At 37.5% G+C, this 25,000-nt stretch overlaps 3 protein-coding genes and 1 long non-coding RNA gene across 9 annotated transcripts in view; 1 reads left to right on the forward strand and 3 right to left on the reverse strand.

Moving 5' to 3' along the window:
• Positions 1–12,633, reverse strand: part of LOC110052249 (rho guanine nucleotide exchange factor 11-like) — a 69,560-nt gene extending 56,927 nt beyond the window's left edge. For all 5 annotated transcript variants that reach the window (XM_089293138.1, XM_089293139.1, XM_089293140.1 and 2 more), the window contains exons 1-6: positions 12,212–12,633; positions 11,772–11,832; positions 5,954–6,058; positions 3,968–4,017; positions 3,461–3,518; positions 1–54 (exon numbers count right to left, since the gene is read on the reverse strand). In XM_089293138.1, coding sequence (XP_089149264.1) covers positions 1–54; positions 3,461–3,518; positions 3,968–4,017; positions 5,954–6,058; positions 11,772–11,796 — 292 coding nt within the window. In that variant the 5' untranslated portion in view covers positions 11,797–11,832; positions 12,212–12,633. The remainder of the gene's footprint in view (positions 55–3,460; positions 3,519–3,967; positions 4,018–5,953; positions 6,059–11,771; positions 11,833–12,211) is intronic.
• A 5,712-nt stretch (positions 12,634–18,345) lies between these two features.
• Positions 18,346–22,146, reverse strand: LOC149109206 (uncharacterized). Its single transcript, XM_089293149.1, has 3 exons — positions 21,014–22,146; positions 19,394–19,495; positions 18,346–18,904 (listed from the first exon to the last, which is right to left on the reverse strand). Exons 1-3 carry the CDS (start codon positions 21,137–21,139, stop codon positions 18,740–18,742), a joined length of 393 nt encoding a protein of 130 aa, XP_089149275.1. The 5' UTR covers positions 21,140–22,146; the 3' UTR covers positions 18,346–18,739.
• An 83-nt stretch (positions 22,147–22,229) lies between these two features.
• LOC110052241 (vacuolar protein sorting-associated protein 26C-like) overlaps positions 22,230–25,000 on the reverse strand; it is a 9,458-nt gene continuing 6,687 nt past the window's right edge. The window contains exons 8-11 of one of the 2 annotated variants that reach the window (XM_020758351.2): positions 24,469–24,495; positions 23,932–23,954; positions 23,117–23,219; positions 22,230–22,604 (exon numbers count right to left, since the gene is read on the reverse strand). In XM_020758351.2, the coding sequence (XP_020614010.1) occupies positions 22,522–22,604; positions 23,117–23,219; positions 23,932–23,954; positions 24,469–24,495 (236 nt within the window). In that variant the 3' untranslated portion in view covers positions 22,230–22,521. The remainder of the gene's footprint in view (positions 22,605–23,116; positions 23,220–23,931; positions 23,955–24,468; positions 24,496–25,000) is intronic. The other variant, XM_089293145.1, reaches the window with a different exon arrangement.
• LOC149109207 (uncharacterized) overlaps positions 23,199–25,000 on the forward strand; it is a 1,957-nt gene continuing 155 nt past the window's right edge. Inside the window, exon 1 of the long non-coding RNA XR_016208244.1 lies at positions 23,199–23,904. This is a non-coding gene — a long non-coding RNA (uncharacterized LOC149109207). The remainder of the gene's footprint in view (positions 23,905–25,000) is intronic.

Consider the following 25,000-nt stretch of genomic DNA (forward strand, 5'->3'; position numbering starts at 1 on the left):
CTTGCAAAGGAGGTGGTGGTTTTCCCAGCAGAGTCAGTGCCACATAGGAACCAGCTGTAACAAAACATTTAAAACCCATTGCTACACTTATATGAACAGAACATGCCATTTTTGGGGTTGGCTAACCTGTAAAGGAACTTATTCCTGTTTTCTGTTTGTTTGTTTGTTTGCTTGTTTGTTTGCTTGTTTTTTGTTTGTTTGTTTTTTTCATTCCCCTATGTATTTTATTTTTTGCTGAAAATGATTAAACTAAAGTATGCCATTGACTATCATATTGGTAGGATCAGAACCATATCAGTTTATTAGCTTGTTGTCTTCTGGGAATTTAAGAGTTCTTTAGCATTTCACAAGTAAAAGAAGCAGTGGTACACAAGGTTGATCTAATCCAGGTTGTTTGGAGACATTTCTGCTATTAGACAAATGAAGGACATTCACATGCAAAAAAAAAGGAGAGAATCAGTAAAGGAAGTGATATGAAAAGAATAGAGAGGGTCATCGACCATTTAAGAAAGGAAACTGGTCATGACTGATGGCAAATTTAACACAACCAGGGGTTTCGTTAATGTTTTCAGCAGAAGGGCAACTGGTTTTCAAAGGCGGGTAAAACTTTCTGAACTGAACTTCTTTCATTAGAAGAACTATATCCTCTACATGATCAAACCAGGAGGGCAAAATTATCCACACCCAGTCAATTTGCTCAGTGCCTCATTCTTAATGAAACCCCTGTGCAACCAGTACCAAACCCTTAACTTGCTTACAGTACCAGTCAAAGGGATTGCAGCACCTACACGCGTGTAAAATGTGTGTAGTCTGCGTGTAGTATTCGTGGACAGTGCATGGACAGTACGTGTAATTACACGCGTGTAAAATTTACTGATCTGTTAGTTACACATATTTGCGTGTAATTTTACGCAAATGTGTGTATTTTAATCAGAGGAAGAACCTTTGTTATTCATACACGCAGTGGCATGTATTTTGCATAACAAAAAGCCACTACTAACTTGTATTCGAAACCCGCGACTCTCAATGTTCACAACAAAAAGTAAATTTCAAAGCCCACAAGCATTGCTAAATTAGTGGACTAGCTTGAGCACCTGTCAAACAAATACTATTTTTTTAGTCTGTAGCAGTCTGCACTTCTGCTTAACATCTAAACTTAATTCTTAAAGATCTATGAGTTTTCGTTTACAATGTGCGTCGCAACGTAATGTTTACCCGCGCATGAAATGTCATTTCGACCCCTGTTCCTTCGATAACAATGAAATAGGGATTCAAACAGAAACTCGCGGACTCTCTCTTAATCTGCTTATTGGCCACACTTCTGCTTAAATGGCGAAGAATCAAAACTTTTTTAACAAAATCTAAGGGTTTGTTAATTTTCGATTCATCAGATTTTCATCCCTGGGTTGAGTCGTGTTGACAGATCATTGATTTGGGAAGATTTTGGTCACGTGCTAGGCAACGATGTTCAAGAAACAGATCAAGTTTCATTTCAATCAGATCAAAACAATATGCTTTCACACGGACAACATTCACTTCTGAGTACATAATATTAATGACGAATCTTCAAAGGCTTTTTAAACTTAAAGAAGATGACTGATGTTTAAAAATTAACTGAAAATCTCAAGCGAAATGTGTTTTGCTGTTATTTCGTGTCTATCAAGCCTCAGTTCGTCAGTTGCTGGCACCCTTGTTGTTTCTCACAAAAAAAAAAACACGACGGGAAAAGCTTTTAAATGCCGGTAAACTCAGAACACTTGGGAGTACGAAATATTTTTAATGAATCTTCGAATTGCTTTAAAGTACACAGACTGCTGAAATTTAAAATTTAAAATTGAAAGCGAAATTATGTGTTTACTTTCTGTTATCTCAGTGAATCCTAACACGCCTTTCAGTCGCTGGCGCTGCTTGTTGAAACTACATATACAACGCAAACAATACTTTTACTGTAAAGCGGTGAGCCGGTTAAAGGAAACTGGTCTATTCTATCGGAAACGTTTGATGACCAGAAGTAAGAAGGCGAAAGACTAAACCGTATCGCAGAGCAGTCCAGTACGGTAAATGTTACATGGTAAATGTTTTGTTTTCATTACACGCACTTTTAATATTTTGTTCTCATTACACGCACTAATTGAGTTCCAGTCGAATGTCTGCGTGTAATTTTACACGCAATATCATGTCTACTGCGTGATTTTACGCGCGTGCAATTACACGCATTTTCATGCATTTGCGTGTAAGGTGCGTGGACAATGCATGGACACTGCGTGTAATGTGCGTGTAGTACACACGCTTTACGCGCGTGTAATGCTGCAGTCCCTTTGACTGGTACTGTATAATCTTCCTTAGCATACATGCTCAATGCATGGTGTCACATGACATTGCAACATGACTTATCTGCACAGTGAGGATGCACAGAAATAATAGGTGTGAACAGCCTTAAGCATAGTATTATATAGAGAATTAAGCAAAACAGCAGCCTGCGCATAATTCTGCCATTCATAACCAATGTGAAATGTCTCAATTTCACATAGAATTGGTGAACTGCAAACAGGTGACTTAACCACTCAAAGGGAAATCAAAGCATGATGCTTAACATTACTAAAGATTATGTATCAAAAACTGATATTCACAAAAAATAGGAACTAAAAAATTATGTACAAATTGTGCTAAATACATGTACTTGCCTATGATATTACTCTACAAGCTATGATAGCTCAATAGCCTTAAGTTACAATAACTCTACTAGTTAGCATTCTATCACAAATGCCATTCTCTTATTGTCTACACCACTATCTATTCTGTTGTAAATAGTAAGAAGCCTAAAGGTGTGTGGTTGTTAACAAAAAGGCAGCCCCTTCTTTGCATTTTCAAAGTGCCTCTGAAGAGGATTTAGATACGTTTTGAACAGCTTGTGGATTTATACTATTAACCAATTAGATTATTTACTCTTGATTTCTATACATGATAGTTGACTTGGGCCAAGCCCTCATCAGCTATCACATGATAGACATTTCAAGCTCATAATCTAATTGCTAATTAACAATTAGACCCTTCGCCCGCAAGGGCTACGGGTCAATAGCCCATGAGGCAAAGCTGAATGGGCTATTGACCCGTGGCCCTTGAGGGCGAAGGGTCTAATTGTTTTAGTATCACCCAACTAGTCAGACAGAAAAGGCAATAATAAAGTTAGCAAATGCAAGTTGAAGAAATATTTATTTGGGAATAAAACGAAAGAAAGCATCACGCTCAATTGCGCCAATTTCGCTACTTGAGGACTATTACTAATAGTCCTCTAGTAGCACAGCCAATCAAAATGCAGGAGTTGCATTTGTCCACTGGTTGGGTGATACTAATAAATGTATAGCACAAAAGAATGAGTTATGGCCTTAGGTGTCCTGCAGGGCACGATGAGAGATAAGATAAAGATTGAAGCTGCATGCTCTAAGTGAACTGCACTTACATTTTATGAGGTTGACAACTTCAATGTGATTGTAATTAGTCACCAGAGTTCCATTCACCTAAAGAGAGACGTAATAATTGTAAGACTGTTATTCATCATGGTGACAACCCAGTATTTTTTCCAGCCTGTGATTCAAAATCCTTTTCCAGATGGTGAAGTGGGTAAAGTCAAGCCTTCACTCCTCTCACTCCTACTAATGGCCTAAAAAAAATTTCATTCCAAAGGTACTGGACCAATGAAACTGGAGTTAAATGATCTCATTTATCAGAACCTAGCAAACTCCTGTATAGTTGCATGATAGGAAGCCTTGTTCAGTATTGTCTATTTGGTCAGGGCAGTATGGTTAACCCTAAAATTGCCTCAAGTGATCCATAACTCCCACAGTATTACTTTAAGTGAGACACATACAACAGGAGGTAAGCAGTACTGTAACTGTATCTCTACACCCTCCTTGCTAGCCCAGTCAAAAACACTATATATAGACCACGATAAAATATTTATTCCCACCTTGATGATCTTATCACCAACTTGCACACCTGTGCGATAAGCTGCTCCACCTGAAAACAAACCGGCCCAGTAATCAGAGTTATTGTTCCTGACTTCTGATGTTCTATCTCTAACATATATTATGCATCACAAGTAATGAAAAAACTTTCATGGAGTATTGACAGTTAATGCCTAAATTACTCAGCAAACTGCTGCTTATTTCACCTTGCTACTTTGTTATTATCATGGGACTTGAAGCATTTAAGATGTTCATTAAAGGGATACCAGTCAATCACATGTTATACACTGCAGTTGACCAGTACCCACTGGCATGGATGGTCAGGGGTGACTGAACACTAATCACTTTACAACATTACATGGCACAACACATTATTTAACTCTGTCAAATAGATTCCATGTTGCCATGTGTCAGTTCAGTAATTGATCATATATGGTGTCAAAATAAGGTAAGAACAAGAAAGTAGCACATAAGACAGCAGCCAAGTGAGTCACTGATGTTTCTTACAACATTTTGTCATCTTCTGTGATCATTTACAGGGCTGGAAATAACAGTCGGTCATCGGACATTGTCTGACCAAATTTTGAATATGTCCGGCCAATTTCACATTATGATCGGACATGATGTTCGAACATTTTACCAACACCAAGTTATTGCTCATCCATAAAATTCAGTTAGATACATTGTTAAAAGGCTCGAAATTGTGACAGGAGCCCATTATAGGCTTCTGCCATATCATAAAGGAGAAGTGTTCATCTTTCCTGTACTTGCCAAATAAAATACTCTTCAGAAATCTCACTATTATGCACTACAAGCATTGCGATATGCTGTTAGCACTTCATGTTTGTACCCTTGAGTCAACTTTGGTCAGGAGCACATCACTAGGAGCCTGCAACTCCCATACTAAGCCTATGTCATGGTATTTTTACAGAACGGTCTATTTTTAGGCTTCTTTTCCCACAAAAAAGGCCAGTTGCAGTCTATATGAGCGCGAATTAGTAAGGAGAAAAATGGCGGCCTCAGGTGGACATGTCGACCTAATCTTCTGGTGAAATTATAAAGTCAGTGCTTGTGATTGGTCACCAAGGTTCCTGGGAGGGGGGGCTGAATTCGCAGTAAATTCAAACTAAAAATAGATCGGTCTGTGAAAATGCAGGGACAGGACTAATTGGGGTAGTTGTACACTCCTAGTGATGGGCTCCTGCTTTAAAGGGACACAGTCAGCTGCTGCATATGCACATTAGATACCATTTCATAGCTAATTTGGACATCACACGAAGCGATCCATACTGTTTTTAACCAAATATGATAAAAATAATATCATAGGATTGAGCAAAAGCACACTTAAAAACAGGTTTTTCAGTGAACGATTGAAAAACAAGAAAAACACTGCAAAGATTGAAGCAGATTTCTGGACGTACTTTGACTTCAGGTTGAGGTGAACTTTTTTCAAAGTGAGAAAACTAGTGTCCAAGTCAGCATGGTCCTAAAGCTGACTGTGTCCCTTTAATGGTAGCATTCAATAGAAAACTAGGTGCTTGAAGAAAATATAATCAGGAGATAATCAGGAGAGATCCATGCAGTTATCTTGTGGATTAAGTCATATAATCATCATAAATGATAAATTAATCATATTTAAATGCAGTTTTGAACGATTTGTATTGAAAATCTTTACAGTATGCCAATAAATTTTATTGTGCCAATTAATTATGCTAATCAATTATGCAAATTAGTGTCCAGTCAAATTGATAAGATGTCCGACCAAAATGAAAATTTGAAAGGACACATGTCCTGTTAAAAAAGAAAAATTATTTCCAGCAGTGATTTACTAAACAGGTGCATGGCAACCTGGAATCTACTTACTAATGTAATAAAATGTTGATGACGTCATCTAAACATCTGAACTCCTATTGGTCATAAGTAAAAACAAATCAAAATGTAAGAAAAATCAGACATATTATATAATAGTAATTAAAAGCCTTACACACCTTCCTTTACAGACTGTACATAAACTGGATTATCCCCTGTAACAGTCAGACCATAGCCTTTTTCATCACGCTGGATAATGACACAGTGTTGGATCAAGTGCTGGCCTAACATTGCACAAAATTAAAAATAATAAATAATCAAAAATTACTGACATTGTGGTAAAATACTTATAAACAATAATTTATAAACCATTTAGAAATGTAGAAACTAAGAAGTCATTTCAGAAAAACCTGAAATTCTAAATATATGCTTCATTTTAAGAGCAAATAAACCAAAATAAACTACTGAACTCTCAGCCTCAATATGATTTCTGCTGCTTTACATGTATTATTCTTGGCCTTAGACCAGAATGAAATTAGAACTGTAACATTTGAAAGTGGTTTACCAAAACAGTGAACGTGATCTTTTACATGATACTCTGAGTTTCAACCAGTTTTCAGCATGAAATAAGTCCCTCTAGTTATTTCAAAGCACAAAGTAAACATCAAAAGTTTGCTCTTCATGCCTGCCACATTACTTCTTTCCAGAAATCACTATGTTCAAATAAAGCTGCAGCATTTGTAAACAAATCCAGCAATCACATTATTACTGTCCATCAAAGATGACCTCAGTTACAGTGAAAAAATTTACCAACATTTCAGATCCCCAAAACCATTATCTAGCAATTCCTTCTCCAGCAGAGATCTTGCAACTCTCATTATTCACAATCATACTATATATTTGCCATTAATACATACACATGCGGTAGAAATTTAAATTGCCCAATTTCATTCCAATCAAGGAACAATAAAACATATTAAAGCAACATACATAACAATATACCACCACCCCCATATTAAAATATTTTCTGTAAGTGAAACTCTAGATCTCCTGAACTTTACAACAATACAATGAAAATAAATTTCTACAGGAAACTTTAAATTAATGGTGCTAAGAATTTTATTCCCCAAGGAAGCCTAAGGAATCTAGCAGAGCCCATAGTGAGAACAGTTTTCTCTCTCATAAGAACTTTGTATCACTCATCTATAGTCACACCTTCTGCACAAAATGATGTAGAAGAAGTGAAAGGAATTGTTCCCCAAGCGAAACCACAAAGAAATAATAGTTTGAAACACTTGTCTCCATGTTATCAGGGGTTCTCAACCCTCCAAGTTAACTTTTTTCCTTAGTGGCCATTTGGCCACTGACTGTTCAGGTTTGGTCGCCAGTGAAAAATTCTAGTCACCAAAATATATGCATAAATTAATAATTAATTAATAATAAATAATAATCTTATTATCTAACTGTATTATTAATAACATTTTCCTTGAACCACCAAGTAAATTGAAGTCCCGTTCAGTGAAAGAACTACCTAATGTTGATTCAAATATGCTTTTATTGGAATGATTGATGATCAAATGAAATAGTTTCTGATCACAATGAAAAAGTACTATATTATTGCAACAGTGTTGTGAGTTGATCACAGTTCTCATTCAGTCATTTTAAATTGATTGGCTTTCACTTTCAATAAATCTTTTACAATGGTTATAATAATGCAAATGTACATGCCTTCAAATGGCTCCATCGATTTACAAGTGACACCACAAATATCAAAAACCAAAGGTTCAGACTATCTTCATTATAAACTCTTGCTTGAGTTTTTAATATTTTATAATCACACTTAAATGGTAACTTAGGATTGACTTGAGCACTCCAAACAATTCAAACTTTCATGCTATGAAATAAAGTTTTTTTTGTTTTTAATCTATACTAGTGACACATATTTACAAGTCTACAGCCAGCACACAGAAATCCATATTTCTGCATTAAAACTTAGAAACCACATGTGGTATGGACTTCAGATTAAAGAAATGGTCTTCTTGATCTTTTCAAGGATTCGAACCATTCCTTCACTGCTGGCGCTGGTTGTGAAATCAACCATCAAAAAGCGTGAGCATGTATGAATGAAACGTATGTTTACCGCCATTTTTCCCGCGAAAATATTTGATGAAAATTAAGAAAAAAAGTCTCTTCACAAAACACAGAAATATTTGTGTATATCATTTATAATTCACACAACAGGAACAGTGCAAACGACACAGATTATACCAAGTTAAAATAAGATAGCCTCATTCGCAGCTGAATGGCGGAAAGTTTTCCAATGTTTATCAAGGCGGCATCAAATTCTTGCCGAGATCATAAAGTGAACACTATTTTTACCTTATCGCTTATGATCTTTTTAAATGTTCAACCTCGTTTTCTGCTTGAATAAGCAAACGATATAAAACTTCATCTGAAAATTAAAGACTGTATTGAAATGGACAGGAAAGTTCACGCTCATATTGTTTGTCATTTTGAATTTAATATGCGAACCACGGAACGCGAATACTCAACGCAAAAATACTTTCACAAGTTTTAGGGCAATCACTGAGACGGATATTTTTTATTGATGAAATCTTTGACAATTTAAAAATAAACCCAGGTTCGTTCACACAAGTGAAATTTATTTACAACTACAAGCCGCTTTTCTATGAAGCATTATTAGTATCAAAATTAGAATGCAAATTATGTTATGGTGTTTCGTATTTTATTCGGCCACACTGATGAATTACGTTCGAACGCTTGATCAAATTATGTTGCGCTCTTTTGAATTATGTTCAGAAGTTTGAACTTATTATAGAATACTATTAAACCGTTTGTAAATTATGTTCGGTTCTTAAGAGTTATGTTCGTAATGTTTAGCTTATAATTGCTTTGGTTGTTTTCTTGATTTATGTTTTGACTTATGGAATGCGGCTTCGAATTATGTTCGGCAAGTGGATTGGAGCCTCGCAGGACGAAACTCACGAGCAGTCCTGGGACGAGTAAATTTTCCCGCGCTTTCAATAATTTATTCCAATTATTAACAGTGTTGGTGGTATGGCGTACAAGTCGATCACTTTCGAATTGGAGCTAATTGGGCAGACATGCAAGTGATATAATCGATTTGACTGAACGAAGTGCTTGTCAGAGTGATTTTCAACAATTCCGCCTTCACTGGTTGTACAATTGTGTGTTACAGTGATCTCATTCCATCTGGAGAAGCTTCATACTTTTCATCACAGTTTTTCTTTATTTATAGAATCCCCCGTGCTTGTGTTATCAAGTTTGCTCTAAAGTCAAGTATTTTTGTGTCCACTGAAACAAAATACGTTTCTCAAATACATCTAGATGTTTCTCAAATATATTGTGGATCCTGTCACTGTCGAGCTTTCCAAGCTTTTGCAATTCCTCTTCTTTTCGATGGCAAATGACCAGATTGCGTGTGTTGTCTCACGCTTCCAGGCAAAAGTGTCATGTGCCAAAGTTCAGTCGAGTGGAACGAATTTCATCACGTCCCAAGCTCAACTGAATGCAATTCCTTGATCTTTGTTTACCGTGTAACATTTCATTTTATTCAGTCTCCATTTCTGTTGGTTAAAATCCCACAACAACTAGCTTTGCAAAGTAAATTCTTAATGCTCAGAACGTTTTTCTTTTCGCTCCAGATGATAGTCCGCTCAAGCTCCTGACGCATAGGTCACGTTAATTTTAGTCGCCGAGCTGGCGACTTGCATTCTAATTTAGTCGCCAGCTCCAAAATTCTAGTCGCATGGCGCCTAAAATGGTCGCAACTTGGAGGGTTGGTTCTATTAAGGCCCAGGCACCAGGCAAATTGACTAGCTGTGAGGAAGACTTTGCCTGCCTAGTTTGACCTTCTAGAGAAAAGTTGTCTTACAACAAAGTTCAGTTCAAAAAGTTTTGCCCGCCTGTGAAAACCAGTTGCCCTACTACTGAAAATGTTAATGAAAACTCTGTATTACTGAAAGCACAAGTTATAAATATGCTACTTTACAGCATTTTGCACCACACATATCCTGATTTAAGACACAAAAATCAGTCAAAGTCAGTGTGGTACACTGACTTCTTTAGCTGTCTTACAGATAGGCCCGTTTAAAAGCCTAATGTAAATTAGCCAGTCATTTGGTATACACGTACCAAGTATACCATGCTGGTTCATGGGTTTACTTGGTATATAAAAATTATCAATAGTACCACTGATTAATAAGAATCATTATTATGTGGCTGTGTCTCACAAGGACTGGGAACTACCGAATTCACAAATTTGATTGGCTGAAATCGATATTGAAAGTGGTCTAGATTTTCCCATCTACACTGGCATCTAGACCAGTAATGTTGTGCAGCTAAAAAGTTGCACACTAGAATGTAAAAATATTGACTATTTTCTACAGACAATATTTATCTAAGGAAGTCCCAAAAAACCTTATGAGAAAAAAAAAAACTAAAGAGAATGAGCAAACTTTGGCAGAATTAATTTCAGCTCATCGCTGTTCGCAAGCAAAATGTCAGTTAGTACAAACCAGTTACATTAAACGAATTAAATTGTTCTTGTTTGCCGTATAATAAACATCTTATTAACCAAGCTTAGTCGGTCTGTATGGGAGAATCTTGACCTCGGTCTGTACTCACGACCTTGGTCAAGATTCTCCCAAAAGACCTCCTGCTCAGTTACCATAATAAGAGCTAAGTTAAAGAGGGGCAGTTACAAAAGAATTTAATTTAACCTTGGTTCCTTGAATAAACATCATATGATCACAGACCGACCTAGACCCAGCATTTATTTAGGGCATGTCATCAAATCAAGGAAGAAGGATAAGTGATAAAATGACAAATGAAAGTTTTTTTTGATAAAACAATGTTACAAAACACCATTTATCAAACAAATTACCCCAGCAGAACTTAAAAAAAAAAATCTTAGATATTGCAATTGTATTATGACTAATAATAAAATGCGAATTTAGAAAAAATTACCAGTAACAATCAAAACAAAATACTTAGCGTCTCAGAAGATCGATATGTAAAAATCAACAAAATGACACCATTTGTGCAAATATGCATAAACATGTGTCCCAAGGAAGTCATGTTAAACCATCACCATGGAAACACGACAAAAATTTTATTTTTCCACAACATAAAGTAATTCTTACTTTTAAAAAAGACTTTCAGAACAGCCACTTTAAATTCCTTAACAAAGTAACTACTTAAACAAATTCTTAAAATTTCCAAGAAATAACCCATTTAAAAGAACAAGACCCTAGTGCATAGAAAAACATGGAATCAAACCTATATTAGTTTCTTTGTGTAGTTGGAACTAGAATGGAAATGAGGACAAATTGAATATTAAATCGATCACGTTGATCAAGCTGTGAAAAGAACAGTCCACAAAACAAACGATAAAATCGTTCGAAAAAATAGGTGTTAAAAACACTTATTGATAGCCTGAGTGTCCATTGTATTTCTCCAAATAACCACTTCGCCAATTACCAGTGAGCAAGATATTCAAAAATCGATAACAATGCGTCTATCCCAGCCTAATAAAATACGAAATGAGAAAACGATTCGAAAGACAAAGTGTAATTTTCTTCCACCGATGACAGGTTGGCTTATGGACAGAAAAGAGCTTTTCTAGGATATAACTGCAAATTAAATTCAGAGTAATTGCAGCGGAAGATATTGTTCGTCAAACCAGGCCAATTCTACATTGGGGATAATATGAACGGCTCTTCGAGCGAAATAAGAGTGAATTGTACAGTCCAGTGTTGAGAAACGATGAAAGTATGTCCACAAAAGAGGAATTGAACGTAACCCGAGTGCGGATAATCCGTGCAATGGAAAAACATCTTCAAAATTGACAAATTCAATACACAGCAATTCCAAGCTATTCAGCAGCTTAGAACAACACTGAAAATCAGTCTTCGATGATAAAGAAAGACGATTTTTACACCCAAACTAACTTACCATCCTGATTTTCAGCCGGATCCATCGCTTGCTGTAAAGTCAACCCTGGCGGTGGGTCACCCTGGAAGAAAAAACACCAACGCTAAAGCGCATAAGAAACGATTAAAACAACAGCGGCCCTAAACCCATCAGTCGACTTGCAATCGGCCAAACAGGTTCGTGGAGACGAGCGAATAGAACAGACACCCTTTCAACATGCTGAAGAAATTCCAAACCCTGCGTGTTACTTAGCTTTTAACACAAGTGGCTCCATCTACATTTACGTTGGCCAATCGAGCTGTGTTTTTCAATGGAACGCAATTTATTCTGAACACGAAGCAAAACTGCGCTAATTCCAAAAAATATTTCCTTCACTACGGTGCAAACTAATTCATTAGTACGTTTAGTGGAATCGCAAGTTGTCAACTATACTATTAGTCCAAAACAACCGGCTCTCTAACCTTTCTGCACAATCAGCTTGAGGCGATAAACAAAGACATAGATGACATTATTCATTCTTTCACTGTCGATACATCGATCGAGACGGTGGTGGACCCCACAAAAATGATGCAAATTATCTTCTATCTTCCAACAATGGACGGCGAAAAGATACACCTCCGCACAGCACTCAAATTCCCTGAATGTTGCAACCTTTTCAGTTTCAATGTAAGAGCTCTGTATCCGGAGGAAATTTGACTTGTTCGAAATACTGATAGACGCGTTGAGACCGAGCAATTTGTTCGAATCCTTTGCGAGTGGTGAACGATTCGGCCCCGTTCACTCTGGCGTAATATGCGGTCGAGAAAAAATGATAGAGCAAAACAAATCTCCTAATTTTCCAGCCCTCTTGCAACAACCAATATGGCGCTCGGATATTGTCGAGCAAAGTGCCCCTGATAAACACGCAGCAAATAAGACACCCCGCAGGTCCCGTGTTTCTAGCGACGCGGGAGATCCCTCAACATCCCTAGGGATCAGCAAAACACCAGCAGCTTCCAAAACAATATTGGTCTCGTCGAGATATTCCCAGTGAATTTCAGTGATGTGTTCTTCTTGACTTCACTATGATCTTCACACAAGGTAGTTAAATGGAGACTCTGTATCACGTTTTCTCTCATTCCTTGATCTTTCTTTCTTTTCTTTTTTTATCAATGATCATTTCTTTTTTTTTTAGGTAGCTCATAAAAATGTTGTTCCTCACCAGGAAAAATAAAACTTCCAAAGATGTTAAACAACTTAACAAGGAGCACTTGAGCATGCGCAGAGTAAAGGGACATTCTCATGAGCATACATGGATAATTCAAAATCCAAATGACGTATTTTCATTGATGGAAACATAAAAATAATGGTCGAGTTTTGTTATATGTAAATGCACTGAAGCTATGAAAGGGGTGTTATAATGAGCTACCAATTCACATGGTTATGCTGTCAAATTGAAAATGTCTGGCAGAATTTTCCAATTCTGTCTATGTGTCTTGTAAAATTCACTTAAGACTAGAAAAAAATTGGCTTTCTCTTCAACATCAATTCACTTAAGGCGGGGGTTAATATGAAAGCCGTATTTTGGCTGGGTATCGTGGTTTTAACGCAAATATCTCCTTCACGTTTCAAGCAGTCAAAAATCTCTCTGCTCATCCCACATATCTACGTTTTTGGCTGTTTTGTAAATTTTTTGGTGATTTTTGGGTATATTTGGGGATGAATAGTTTTTCTCAAAGGATTAGTAAAATTTATGGAAACTGAAGAAATTTTGAAGATTTGATGTTGATTTAAGGACGGTACCTATTAAATACAAAGACTTTTACGCCAGTTTAGAAGCACGCGGAAAAAGTAGATATTTGCAAGGGCTATTGGAATCCACAAAGAAAAATTGGGTTAACCACGCATTTTTTCGAGATAATCAGCCTTGAATCCCAACAAAAATGCTGACATCAGCATTTTTCTGAAAAAGAAGGAAAGGATATTTCTTTACAAATTTCCTTAGAATTCACCTTAACATACAGAAAAGCAAACACATTTAAAAAGATCTTTAAACTACATGGCAAATGGTAACATAAAAACCATTTTTGGTATGCTTTTAACAACAAAATCGTTGCAGCAGCGCCTTTAGCGTCTCTGACAGTCTTCCTCTGGTTCAGCTAAAATACAGTCTAGATACCTTTTGCTGACAACCAGAAACTAGTCACCTGTTGAATAGGCTTGCCACTTCCATTTCATATCATAAAATGTAGGGGTAACCACGCGTTTTTTAAAGTTATTCATCTTTTTTGAAAACTTTTACAGTGCCTGTTTCATTTTTTCCTGTCACCTCCCCTGTAAGAAAGACATTTGCGTATCTCGCACTTGTTTTGCGCGCGCACTACGCCATCTGCAGGTACATGTTTACAGTTGGATTTCAGTACAATTTTCAACAGATACCAGCTAGGTTTTCAGCTGGAAGACGTAAACAGTTAGTGGTTAGCGATATGCTGTTATTCTAGATCTGGTGTTCCTGGCTTAAGTACAGGTTCATTAAACTTGATTTGGTTACAGTAGGAAAATTTTGCTCTCATTTTAGTCGTGTACGTGATAGCGTAGTTGATTGCGTCAATGTCAACCCTAGCGCGCGCGTGGCGCTTAAACCATGGCTTGCGTGATGCGCAGAACATGTGCGCACTAACAAAAGTAGGCACCGTCCTTAAAATTAGAATTTGAAGTTAAAAATCAGTAGACGTACACCAAACAGTTGTCCACCAACCTGGGGTGCCCTTTCGGAGGCGTTCAACTGTCTGGTGGTGTTCCAAAACTTTTCTTTTCCTTTTAATCCTTCTTTAAACTTCCTAAAACTTCACTTAAATTCAGGTAGACCCCCGCCTTAATATGTTCACCCCGGTGACTCAGACTCGTTTCTTTTTTGTTTTTTTTTTCATATAAGGTACTAAGTCATCATTTTAGCACCGCCTTGACCGTGATCATGCCTTCGTCAAAACAAAGGTGTCAAAACAGGGTCTTTGTGAAGATCAGAACTGATCAGCAATGGATTTAACAAAAAGACTTTCTGAAGAGGCAACGATGATCAAAATGTTTATGATGTTTTATTTCCAGTTCTTTCCGTTAACACGGCCCAATATCTCGGTTGGGAAAAGCTAGAAGGCGAAGAGAAGGTGGAAATAGACGGCTTCAATATTCATATATACACTATGTATGAGCATGATAATATCTCGACTGCCTTTGAGAAACGTTTATAGAATGTTTTGTACTGTTTATCTTGTTTGTTTGTTTCTGCAGATCTTTGCAGAAATTTCGGCTAACTCTTGAGCCTTAACAAGAGACTAACTTCTCTTGGCCTTGACACTGTTATTCGTGATTTGAATAAATTAAGAAAGATTGAGCTGTTAAATAGTTAAAGGCCTAGTTCACACTAGCGAAATAACGACATAATGGTTAATGATGCAATATGAACTTCCACATAAAAGCAAAAGGAAACGATCAGGATTTTTCCTTATGTCGTGTGAACTAGGCACTGTACACTCAAAATTAGCTTAAAATATATCACTGAATGTTTTGACTGGAAAACAACAAACTGACCGTGGACGAAAAGCTTGCTGATGTTAAGTTGGATTTCAGCTAGAGAGCTAACCTGCCAAATTATTGAGCTGTGGTAAATTGAAGTCCATATGTGGTAGATCGTATCAGGAGAGGAATTTTCCGTATTCCAGGCATACTGTATTTAACATTTAAATTATGATCTCGAGATTTCTATCACGCATATACAATGCAGTATAAACAAATACAATACAGCAATCTAATTGTTTTAGTATACAAGTAAATCTACTGCTCGTAACTAAATCCTTTTCACAGACACTTCGAAAACGCGAAGAAACGACCGCCATTTTGTTAACAAGGGCACACTGCTAAGCTACTCGATGTCAACACTGAGCAGAATAGATAGTAAGTATCGCAGCCAATAAGAGAGCGGCATTCGTGATAGAAGGCTGGTAGATCTATACTAATGCGGAGAAGAGATTCTTTTTATATCGTCACGTTATTAAGTGAGACAGTCAATTCCATCAGAAAAGACATTTTTCTTATTTCTTGTCTCTCTTTGCATGGGCCAAAAGTGACCAAAGATCAATAATCGTGATCAGACAATTTTTTTCTCGGTTCTAGTGTTTATTTTAAAAAATCAGGAAAGCTATGAAAAGTCTTTCTCAAACTCATTAATAATTCACCAAGTTAAAACAAAGAAAATCACAACCGAGAAGGAGGTTTGGATACCCGGTCTTAATAAGCGTAGATTTTTATAATTTTATTTCTGCGTTTACTCCTTAGTTTTTGCTTCGATTGAGAAGATATATCAAACACTCGAGACAGTGTTTCATTGGCTATCCAAACACCTCGAATTTCGTCAAATATACACGCGCGTCGTATTTTCAACTCTCTTCTCGGTGTTTGGATATGCCGATGAAACACTGTCTCTCATGTTGGATATATTACATAAAGGACTCAAAAACGTCAAAGTTGTTTATGCATAGTTAAAACCTGATCGAAATCAGAAAAAGAATACCGATTAATATATTATCATGTCTGTAGATCTCGAATCATGGAAAATTTACGCAAATCTACTGCGGGGAAGTCGTTTATTTGATAATTACGTACATGATAAGAAGGACACAGGATGAACACCCGCGTGTACAAACAAGATGAGAAAAAAAGACTCTAATTACATCCGTTTGAAGATATGACTACGTCGGTGGATTGGTATATCAATGCGAAATGCGATTGATCCGTGATGGTAAAAAATGCAACTGTCTTCAATAGAGGGTCAGGCCAAATACTCGAACTAGCTAAGCCTCGCCGCTGCGAACACACATACGCGATCAGTGTTCTAGAAGTGTGTAAACATACCCGTTGCTGAGAGTGGAAAAGGCGGGCCAGGGCAGGGTCAGTTCAGATCACATCATTGGTAAAACCGTTTATTACGTTTATCTAGTATATCAATTTTTACGTAATCACGGACGTCAATAGAAAACCACATTCGTTTATAATTCATATATATGTAATAATTGTATTATGGTAAAGCACGGCTCAATGCTATTTGTAATAGAAGATCATGCATTATTTTGAAACTAAGTCATTTCACGATCTTTCACGCGAAGAAGAAATACTCCCTAGTTAAAAGTACCTTGCCTCAGTTTCATCGCCTTCTTTAGGTATGATGTCTGACAACTACTATTGATAACTGGATTCCTGAACGCTCTATGAGAGGTACATATACCGAGGGAAATGATCAAGGTCATCCCTATAAATCTCAGATTATTTAAACTAATTTTTTCCTATTTTCCCGATCTCGATTTGATGCCTGCAATAGTTTTTCAGTTTTCTTGTTTATAGGAAGTCAGCTTCGTAAACATGTCACGGCACGGCACGTGCAGTCGCGATTCGCAGTAGTTTCAATTCGTACAGTTCTCCGGTCGTTGATTGACTTTCGACGGTTTGACCCTGATATCGGCACTAAAATTCATATTCATGACAGAATATAATAAGTATATACATTGGTAGGAACCCCGCCTTAACTGGCATCCCTTTATTACCAACATCTCCTTATTACAGTCGCCTCAGTTTGGCGTGGCGCCGGCGAAGAAAACGCTTGGTTATTTTCATATTTTAACAAGAACACCTTTAACACGACCACACATGTATGACTAAAACTTGATCATACTAACTAAGTTCCACGGTTATTTGCACCATTTTCAAAATATGGCGAAGAATCTGCAAACGTTTATTTCTTTTAAGAGAATTAAACTTGTCTTTGCTGGAAACGATATTCTACTACACGGACAGATTTCACTCGATTCAGCTTAACTACAGTATAGTTATATTTACTTACTTACTTGATTAACCTCTTTGGAAACAGAGAGAATGTGTGTAACTGATCAGCCTGGATAGTGTCCACAGCTACCTGGATTCAGTGCTCTCGGTAAAAAATCGTGACACTGCATTGCTTGCTAATGTTGTATTTGTCTATATATAGGCTTCCAAATTCCGCATACCTGCAAATGGTGTCAGTTTTCACGTGATTCTTCGCCTTTGAGGATGGTATCTTAACAATGTTTAATGCTTGATAATTGTCACGGCTAAAATAACACGGTTTATCTGAAGGCCGATTATAGAAGAGAATCGAAGTTCTGATGCAGGATTGATTTCGATTGGGTTTTTAACTAAGGAGCTGGTGTTTGGCAGCTAAGCCCAGGGATCAGGTGACATTATATTTTTCAGAGCAAGAGCAAGAATTTTTTTCCAGGGTCAAGTACGGTGGTGAAATAATATTTTTCGATCTGCTCCAGCCCTGTGTGTTTCGACCTGGAGTAGCTCGCTTTGTACGATTTCTTTTGTTGTTGCTTAATCTCATGCAGCATCTCTTTTTAGGGGGGAGGGGGTTATCTTCTCACTTAAAAGCTGAAAAAAAAGATCTAATTCATAAACTGATACTCAGTTTATTTATTTTTTTATTTGGTTGTTACACAACTTGGATATACTAAACCGAGAATGAGCAGATTTTGTTTGAAACTGTTGCTGGTATCGACAGCTGTGAATAAGTCTGAATATCAGGACACTTTTTAACTGTCATTTTTATTAGTGATATAAGGTATACATACATACATGTAAGTGCATGTAAAATGTTTACAAAATTTAAACAAAAACACACCCATACAATGTGTAATTTAACATATTACATAGAAGAACATAAAAAGGGTTACAGTTTTTTTTGACAAAAACATGATAAATAATAGTATAATATTATTATGAATCTATTGTAAATGATGTTATAATTACTTATTGCAGAATCGATTAAAGAATCAATCCAGTTTTGATTCAAGTTGTCGTAAATGCTGGGCACCAATTTTAGTAGTGATGAGTTTCAGTCATTTTATTTGCTTTATACAATTGACAACTGAAATGCACTAGCAATCTAATTTCGTCCGCTATAAGACTCAAGTGTAATTGTCTCAGTTATTCCAGGCATGGCTTGGCCTGTGTTTGTAACGAAGTTTGTAAAGATCGTTTGGCATAGGGATACGTACAGGAGATGGTCGGTTTCTCTTTTTGTTAACTAATTCGTCACAATGTGGCAGTTTTTCTTCTCTTTCCGGCAAATCGTTATTCCATTTTCTCTGAAAAGAGCAGTGAGAAGCTTTTGTTATGAATACAATTACAATTAGCTATTCCAGGATATTTATTGTTTAGTGAAACCCACATCAAACACGAACTCAGAAACGAGAGCCTAAATCTGTTTGGTTGGAACTTAACAAGTGTAACAAGCCTTGAACGCAATAGGCGAGAGATTGTTGCACCGTTGCTTTGTTTAAAGCTAAAATCCCCGATATGGTAGGTACTCATGAAACTAGAGATTTGTAAACCCCAAATACCTTTGTGAATAAGTTTCACTTCACCTACCCGTCCCTCCCCCAACTGTACCTCTCGCCATCTACTACTTCCTTCAAAGTACCTTGCCACTTTCATATCTGAGCAACCCCTCTGTACTATAAAATCTGATGCCATCCTCTTTCGCCGAACACCCAATCCCGAAGGGTGTAATTTTAAATAATTATAATTAAAATCATTAAAAGTTACCTAATTGTTATGTCGCTTGTCCGTCTTACCATCTGTGCGCACGATGATTTCTTTCTAGACTGATCAGTGAAGAGCTTAGAGACTTGATACCTGCTGTAGATTCCGTAGTCAATGATCTTGTCCTTTTGTTGCTGAGAGGATAAAAGAAGTACATTTGTAATTTTGTTTTCTTAGCGGTTTACCTCACATTCCAGGGACAGCTTTCTTCTGCAAATAAACACAGAGCTGAAAGATTCCTAGGCTTTCTGGACACAGAGAGACAATCTGGGAGCAGTGAGTTTTTTCGAGGTTTTTTTTCTAGAATGCTGTAGACCTCTTACATTCCTTCACTTCACCGATATCCTTCTCGGTGGAATATTTTTCCAACTGTTTTAATTCAATTCATGTCATTATTCTATCCAAATAACTCACAACCGTCAAACACTTCTTAAAAGTACTTTATAACACATCTTCTGAAGGCCAATCAAGAAACGATGACACTACTTGCAGTTCTAAAAAATATATCGCATCAGTTGATTTTACCTATTACTACTTCAGTTTCTCATTTAGTATACTTGTAAATGTCACCACAAGTGTTTTTTTCTAGATATAACTGTCATTTCGCACAAATATCCATTCTAGTCATTCGCAAATTACCTGATTTGTGGTAAATTCCAAATGCAAAAATTTCATTTGCGGAGCGATATCGTGAGCCAGGCAAGATACGATCAAACAGTCATTACACTGTTACTGGTATTGCCTTTTGTACGCAAAGTTTCGAAACTTGTTCATTCAGTTTGGTTATATATATCAGGGCCGTAGCCAGAAACAAATTATGACTGAGGCAGTGTCCAAGAAATGAGTTGTGACTGAGGCAATGTCCATGGTTTAATTCTCTTCCTGGGAATTTAGAGTGTTTTTGATGACTATAAACAACAAAACGAAAAAAAATGACTGAGGCAAGTGCCTCGGTTCGCCTGTTACTAGCTACGGCCCTGTATATGTAAATGAAGTGATTTGAAGAAATTCAGATATGAGTACGAATAGGAGACTAAAAACCACTAGGATTTTAAAACCGAATGCAAATATTCTCGTTATCACGTTTCAGACCAGTCTCGTACTAACAGTCTCCTATTCAGCTGGTAAGAAACATGAAGAGTTGGGATTTGGGAACGTAACCTGAAATTATACCGGAGAGCGTACTTGGGCACACTGCACTCGTGGTATTATCTTAAAGTCCTTTATATTTGCTTCGCATGATGTTTGAAAGGTTAGAACTCTCTTGATAACCGAACATGCTTTTAAAATAAAATTAGGGGCTTAAGATCGTCAGAGGTAAACCATTTGAAGTGTAATCCCCACACAAATGTTTATTCGAATAGAGTAAATATTGAGTTATGATAATGCTCTGAATTATCTCTGGTACAAACAAATCACGTTCATGATTCATTCACTCAAATAATTGTGTTATAGGCGTTTGTGGAACAACAACAAGGAATGACGCACGACCCTATAACCTGTCAATCAAATTGCGCGCGCTTGAAATCCATTTCGCGAAATCCATTTTGCGTTTTAAATACTCGGTATTGATAAAATATGCTTAACCTCCTGGCCACGGATTTTTAAACTGAGTCTCGACGCTGTCGAACAAGACGGTTCGTAATACTTGCCTGTCGTTTCTCTTTAAGCCAGTCTTCTACATAATCACCCAGCGAATATTCAATGCGGGAATATTTTCGTTGTATTTTCCAGCTTGGCAATGTGTTTCTATTTACTCCAGTGTCTTTTCTCGGCATCTCGATTCTGTCCCTGTCATGTGTGTTTTCGAGGTGGCTATTTCGCCAAAATATGCAAATTATCAATGAAGCAGTGTACGTTTTCAATTAGAGTTGTCTTTAGGTTTGTGACGTCAAAGTCTGGGGCAGTGTCCACACTACGGCGGAGAAAGTTGAAAACGCAGCTTTACTTCTACGGTTAGGCCTACCGTCCACACTAATCCGTCACGAAAACGAAGCTTTTCAGAATGCTCTTCAAACCGGAGGAATTTGAAAATGCCGGCTTTGCGTTTTAGTGTGGACAGAAAACATTTTGAAAACGGAGCTTTTCCAAAACGATGGCGTGACGATAATCATTTGATTTTCCTGCCCGAGTTCTTCTCAAACACAAATCCAAAATGACCGGGGATTGTTGCGTTTTCAAATTTTTCCGGCGTTGCGTGGACGGAAAACATTTGATGCGATTTCAGAGTGAAAACGCCGTTTTCAATTTTACATGCGAACGCGATTTGTGTTTTTGGTCTTCGTTGTTCGAAGCACGGGAAAGGTCGTTGTTTACTCTAGCGACATAACGACATTACGACGTATGTAATGACATCACGACATAATCACTGATGTCGGTAATGTGAACATCGACAAAAAAACACAAGGAAAGATCAGTTATGTTGCTCGTGCTGTTATGTTGCCAGTGGCGGATCCAGACCTAGAGCGAAGGGGTGGGTAGGGGGGTGGGGGGTTGTTTTGCTTGCCCTGCCGGCTTTTCTTTCTTCTGTGATTTCTCTATTTTTACCGAAAATAAGGGGGAGAGGGCGGGCCCCTCCCTTAGATCCGCCACTGGACTTGCTATTATGTCGTTATGTCAGGATGTTCAAACTGCAATCACAACAACATAACGTCCTTCTTATGTCGTTATGTTTATGTCGTTTTGTCGCTAGTGTGAACTGGGCTAAATGCTATGCACTGTTTAAAATAAAACATCTATCCACTGAATAGAATGGTTGGTTTAGTTATTATTTAACCACTGGGCTGTGATGTAGCCGGTGGATAGTGTTATCCACCCTTTGAACAAACCGGAGTTGAATTTTCTAAAAAAAAAAACACTACATAAACATTGCGATTTCTTTGTTTAATTAAAAATCATTGTCTTTTTATACAAAAACAATTATTGATTCTGTACATCGTTAACATTGTATATTCTAATAGCTATTTCGTCGAAAAAGAACACACGATCTTACTGACTATCTCTAAATTGATTTTTTTTTTGTAAGACTCCAGAATATTTATACGATTCTTTATCAGCAGTATGGCAACGCTCCATTTAAGGAGTACTGTTAGGAACTCTATGAAATTTTCTTAATATCTCGCAAAGGAATCTTTACTTTCCTGGTATTGATGTCATTGCTTCAAGTTCTGATGATTTTTATGGGAAAGTTCTCTGTAATAAGGTGATCATCTTGAAGAACTATCACCACGTTCACCTCGAACTCTGAAAGACATATGAAATAAAAAAATATAGACATATGTTACCAAAGTGCTCTGAACATTTCCAGTGTGTTTACTTTGAAAACTCGTGTAGCGCTTATTAACCAATCAGAAAGGAGATGCGGTCTTCTTGGCCAATGAGGTCTGGCTGACGTGATTTTTCCCGCGCTTGGCAATAGCTGCTTATGTTTTCTCCTGTTGATTGGCTTATTGTAGTTTTGGCGGCAAATAATGGCTTCCTAACTTCCAACAATACAACAATTCTTCGCCCGGTAAATGTAGTTTTGACCTTTTTTCTTCCAATTTAGCATATTTTATACAAGCACATGAGTTAACTTGCTTAGATCGCGCAAGAGTAACAACAGATCAATTGGAGAGGAGCGACACGCGCGGCGAAGGAGAGGCTGTGCCCTCGCGTGTTCTCGCTCTCACGCACCGCTCCGTACCGTTCCTCCTGTCTGTCCCTGTATTACTACTCGCACGGCCGCCACGCAGGCTATAAGTTCTACCACTAACCTATTTTGAAGTTGGCAGTAGCCAAGGTGGGACAAGTGAAAAGACGAGGAAAAATCATGTAAATTGGAATCCTTAAACCTCGGCAAACATCTCCTTCGGCAATCTGAAATAACGTTAAAACAAGATTAATAGATTGCACAGTGAGATAAGGCAGCATTCTCCTGGCGGGGGGGGGGGGACCTCCCATATAAAAAGGCCGGGGGTGCTCATCATACCTTTTAGGGATTAAAAACGCGGTTTAGGTATCTCTTAGGGTGTTCAGCCTCAAAAGGTCCACACCAGGAGCCTTTGCGGTATCTTTTAGGGTAATGAGCCGGAAAAATATGACACAAATATTTGACAGGAGCTAATAGGCTGATTTAGCAAGAGAACGGGAACGTTACTTGACGACGGCGCGCGCAGTACAAATACCCAAATATGGTCAAACAAGAACAGAATCCAGGTTATTCCGCGCGCCCTGCAGTCATCATCTGACCATATTTGGGTATTTGTACTGCGCACGCCGTCGCCAAGTGACGTTCCCGTTCTCTTGCTAAATCAGCCTAATGTGTTGTTCAAGAATTGATACTTCTCAGGGGTGAGAAACATGTCAAGCCAAGCCCCACAAAACAGGACCTTGGTATTTTCAAAATTTCCAACGAGCACCCCAACTCCCCGGGAGTACTCTGGCCATTTTCACGCGCTTTCTGATGAGTTCAAACAATCGGTGCGACACATTTAGGAAACAATGCAAATGAGTACATTGTCTAAATGTAGAGAACTGGCTGGATAAACATACAAACTACACGGTGAGGAGAAACAGTTAACAAGCTTACCTGAATATTCTGAATCTCGGTAGCTGTATAAAAATAATAGAAAAGAAACATACAGCTGTATTTTGGTGATTTTATTGAATTGCATTGCTCAAACTTGCTGTGCACGATTTCTACATCATTAGCATGCTCACGAGTATGTGCACGTACACAACATTATGAGATTTCCTTCAAGCTAAGCTCGACAGAGAAATAGTCGTTTTCTCCTAAACAAGCACGGTGACTTAACTTTTAAATGCAAAAATTTGCATTTTTGTAATATGCACCGCACAATTATGAAGCAGACCTTCTTTTTCAATGGAATCACTCTCGGTAAAATGTCAGACACCACTTCAATCTGACATGATGTGGTCTTATGAGGGCACGCTGCAATTGCAGTAACCGAGTTCTCTGAAAGCTTACCTAAGAAATGGAAGATTTTCTATTTCTATTTGCCTTACTTTTCCCTACAAGAAAACAATTTTCACTAACAATAATGAGGATCATCAAATGAAGAGGCCGAGCAGCTAGAACAGTTTCTTCAATATGAAAGATGCTCACCATCTTTTGAATAGCCCTCTGCACAACCTGAACACAACAAAGAAACAAAAAAGATCATCGAATCACCATAACATCTATAAATTCGTCTATAAATTCAACACTTCAAAGGGCCAGCCACTGGCCAAATTGACTGCTGAAAGAATGATTTTGACTGCCTGGTTTGACCCTCTAGAGGAAAGTCTTTGTTGTAACTATTCTGTGATAGACAGTGAGTAGCGTAGCAGTGTGCACTTGTTAACAAAATGACGGCCGCTTCTTGGCATTTTCAAGGTGTCTGTGAAAAGGATTTAGATAAAGTTTTGAACAACTAGTAGATTTATACTACAACAATTGGATTATTCACTCTCGATTTCTATACGTTATAGTTGACTCAGGCTATGCCCTCGGCAACTATCATGAGATAGAAATCTTGAGCTCATAATCTAATTGTTTAATAGAAACATGATTTTAAACCAATCAGTGTACGTATTTTCTTTGGGCTATTTTCTAATTTATGATAATACATTGTAACCCATGAAATCTGACCACTTAG

The sequence above is a fragment of the Orbicella faveolata genome, unplaced genomic scaffold (genome assembly GCF_042242905.1).
Source record: "Orbicella faveolata isolate gen_17 unplaced genomic scaffold, um_ofav_v1 contig_25, whole genome shotgun sequence".
Lineage (NCBI taxonomy): Eukaryota > Metazoa > Cnidaria > Anthozoa > Scleractinia > Merulinidae > Orbicella > Orbicella faveolata.